A 3,733-nucleotide genomic window follows, 5' to 3' on the forward strand; every position below is an offset into this window, starting at 1 on the left:
TTAAGCAATATTGAGAGGCCCTTTCATAACAGACCCATATGCGTCAAAGCGATGAAATGACTATCATAACGGGAGGGAAACATCCCCCTCCTCTCGAAAACACAAACTCATATCCTTATAACGCATTAGTACATCTGTGCTGTAAGCTACATGAACTGACCTGTTTCGTAACAGGAGACACCTGCATGTGATAACCAGCTGGGATAAATGTTCCTATAGCCTTTCACTGTGTAGGCTAGGCTGCGTATCAATCAAGGCCATATATATGGGAAAAGCAAGGCAGGCATTCCTTATCGCTATGCTGAGGATGCTACAGCAGTTGAGCCTTAAAGAGCAGGTGCATCAACATTTCGGATAGGCAATGTAACCGTATAACCTTACGGAATATAGCCTAAACAACAGTCATTAGACCCACGCCTAAAATCCCCTACAGATATATATATATATAATTTTTTTAAATGAATAGGCCTATGGTGCGATCCATATTTCTGAGTCAGTAATTTAAGGCTGCATATGGCGACAACAATACATAGCATAATGCTAGTCGGCCTTTGTTCGCATTATTTCAATCTGCCACAACCGACGCACTATAGCTACATAATTGCGCCTCAACACGAATGTAACGATTCTCCGCAACATTGTTACAATTAGATCTAAGCGTGAGTAACAACGTCGGCTATTTGCCTAAAACAATGTAGGCTATCTTGTTTCAGTGAGAGGTTTGTCAACGGGGTCAAGCGATCAGGCTACGTATGTTTTCATTTGGGCTTATCTGAAACGGGCTGTGGGAAGCCTACGAATATGTATTTCGTTCACATATTTCAGAGCGTCATCTTCTCACACATAAAATACGAGAAAGGGTCAATTTAGTCAACAATGGCTAGTGATGGTTACCCCTCAATCACGGAGTCACATGCCTCGCTTAACTGCTATAGCTTTTACACTGATTTCCCTTCCCTCTCTACGGATATTTTATAATCCAGTTTCCTTTTTCTGCAGGAAAGAACAACAGCAGCCATCCTCTGAACAAACAAATGACATCATCCTTTGAAACCACCTCAACATAGGGAGTGAAGCATCGTAAATAAAACATATAGCGGGGTAGAGCGCACTGATTCCACTGGGCTGTCTATGCCGCTTTATGTTTGACAACTGATGTTATGCCTAACTTACCAGGTTCAGAACCGTCTCGACGATATCCCTGTTGCTAACCTCGCCGACCTGAATCAGGCCAACCAACACGGCGAATTTCATCTGGATATTCCTGATCGGAACTGCGGGGTTGATCACCCCGGCCGGGAGAACCATGGAGCCAGCTCCAGACACCATCCTTTCCCCGGTGACGGCAGAGCCAGCGCCCGTAACGACCTGCGGCTGCCCGGGGCCCTGGGGATGAGCTTCTCGGTCTGGGTCCGTCAGCAAAGCCGTGCCTGGTGGTGCTGGAACCGGCCTCTCGCTCGACATTTCCCCTTGGAAACGAGAGGAGAGGAGCGGCCGCCGCTGTCTCTCACACCTGCTCTAGAGCACAATCGTCTGATGCACAAAAACCATCAACGACGCTAGAAATTTTAGGAATATTATAAAGGATAAAATATCCTCCTCCTATCCTCCTGATGCTGCGAAATAATACATAGGCCTATCGTAGGCGAAGAGAAACGAGAATCTCGACGTTTAACATAACGGTACCCTCTTGCTGTATTTCTCTCTCTCTCTCTCTCTCTCTCTCTGGCAGGTTGCAGTCGGTGCGGTCGTCGTCAGAACGCCATGTTGACGCCCCCTGTCTGCGGTGGTGCGAGCTCGCCACGCCTGCGTACTGGAGAGTTCCGAACTGGCCTATGTGGAACATATAAACAACCATGGATGTGTAGATTACTTCTAAAGATCTACGCTACCACACCATCAGCTGTCAAATAGGAATATGTCTTTTAGTGTGACTACCGATATTACAGGTTTCACTGAGTTGTCCTGCAGGTATGAATGAAGAGAACTTAGCCTACTATCATAAAATAAAAGTAATTTATGCATAGGTATAATATTCATAAATATTGATCAATCAGATGATCAATGCCTTCAAGATCTGTTCTGGAAAAGTGTGTAGATAAGAGAGAAGAGGTTGAACAACCAGAATGACTACTGTGCCATAAAGATCCATCCCCTCTGACATAGGCCTTCATATGCTATGTTCCAGGAGTGCAATATATGCCCATTATAACACCTTTCCTTGAACAGACAAGTAAATCAATATTATGAGAATCACAGTTCTATTAAACTGAAACAGAGAAAAGCGTTACAAACTATGCACACACACACACACACACACACACACCACCTGTCTCATTTTGGGAGCAGCACTTAGTTGGTTGAAGCAGAGTTCATTTAGTTAGGATTGTCTCGGTCTGTTCATTCAGACTGTTTTGCTTGTGTGCATGCATGCGTGCGTGTGTCCATGCGTGTGTGCATGCGTGTGTGTACACTATGTCTGATCTGAAAGCTTTTAGCTAAGTAACCCTCTCTCTCAGTTGGCTCCCTAATAGCACTCTCCTTCGATTGGCTCTGGTAGACCCATGGTTTTCAATCACAGAACACATCACACACACACACACACACACACACACACAATATGCACACTGTAAAGAAAATCAAATGTGATGCTGCACACACAACACTGAATAACACAAGCACACACAGTGCCTGTTTGTTTCTGTCATGGTTGTGTGAGTGTGTGTGTTTGTTTCTTTCACAGTTCAAGGATTCATTTAAGTCTGGTTGAACAGCTGCTCTCAGATTCTCTCAGGTCAGCAACTATCCTCTGGGACATACACACAAACACATACACACAAACACATACATACAAACACACACACACACACACACACACACAGGTGGTGTCGATTGAATATGGCCTCAGGGTGCAGGGATGTATTAATTTACCTGTGAGTATGAGCTTGTTTAACACTCCATGTGCTCTTGAAATCTGAAATTTCCATGACTGTGTGTGTGCGTGTGTGCGTGTGCGTGTGTGTCTTATCATATAGCAGGGTGAGACGGAAGAGCCGTCACTCTGATGTCCCACTCTGCCTCTGTGTTGAAGACGCTGGCTGTTGTCAGGGGTGATGAGGTGAGTGTTAGATTGAAGTGACATTCCCTGCCTGGTGTGTGTGTGTGTGTGTGTGTGTGTGTGTGTGTGTGTGTGTGTGTGTGTGTGTGTCCACTGCCTGGAATACAGATTTTTGGAAAATCAGGCAATTCCATATCCAATCCACAGTATTTTTTCAGCCTTTATGGAGGGGAGGCTAAATACCTCATACATATTTCACACACATAATCACAGATGGCACATATCCATACACCTCCACACACTCTCTCTCTCTGTCTCTCTCTCTCTCTCTCTCTGTGTCTCTCTCTCTCTCTCTCTCTCTCTCTCTCTCTCTCTCTCTCTCTCTCTCTCACACACACACACACACACACACACAAACACACACACTCCTCTTTGTTCATACACAAAGGCTTCAGCCTGCAGCTCTGTCACAATCCAACAAAAGACTTCTTTAGCAGAAACAGAGGTCTTAGCTGGAATCTATTGTGTTATTTGTCCAGCATTGTTCTCTCCCTGGCTGTGTGTGTGTGTGTGTGTGTGTGTGTGTTTTTTTTTTTTGGGGGGGGGGGGGGTAAAGCAGCTGGAGTCAGGGGTTCAATCTGGGGTACAGGGCTTGGTCAGAGAGAAGGGGGTTTT

At 45.2% G+C, this 3,733-nt stretch overlaps 1 protein-coding gene across 1 annotated transcript in view; it reads right to left on the reverse strand.

The window, feature by feature from the left end:
• Positions 1-1,464, reverse strand: part of nbeaa (neurobeachin a) — a gene marked incomplete at both ends in the record, with an annotated part of 70,039 nt that extends 68,575 nt beyond the window's left edge. Inside the window, 1 exon segment of the mRNA XM_083695144.1 lies at positions 1,174-1,464. Coding sequence (XP_083551270.1) covers positions 1,174-1,464 — 291 coding nt within the window.
• Between the last annotated feature and the right edge of the window lie 2,269 nt (positions 1,465-3,733).

This window comes from Argentina silus, assembly GCF_951799395.1.
Source record: "Argentina silus genome assembly, chromosome: 2".
NCBI lineage: Eukaryota > Metazoa > Chordata > Actinopteri > Argentiniformes > Argentinidae > Argentina > Argentina silus.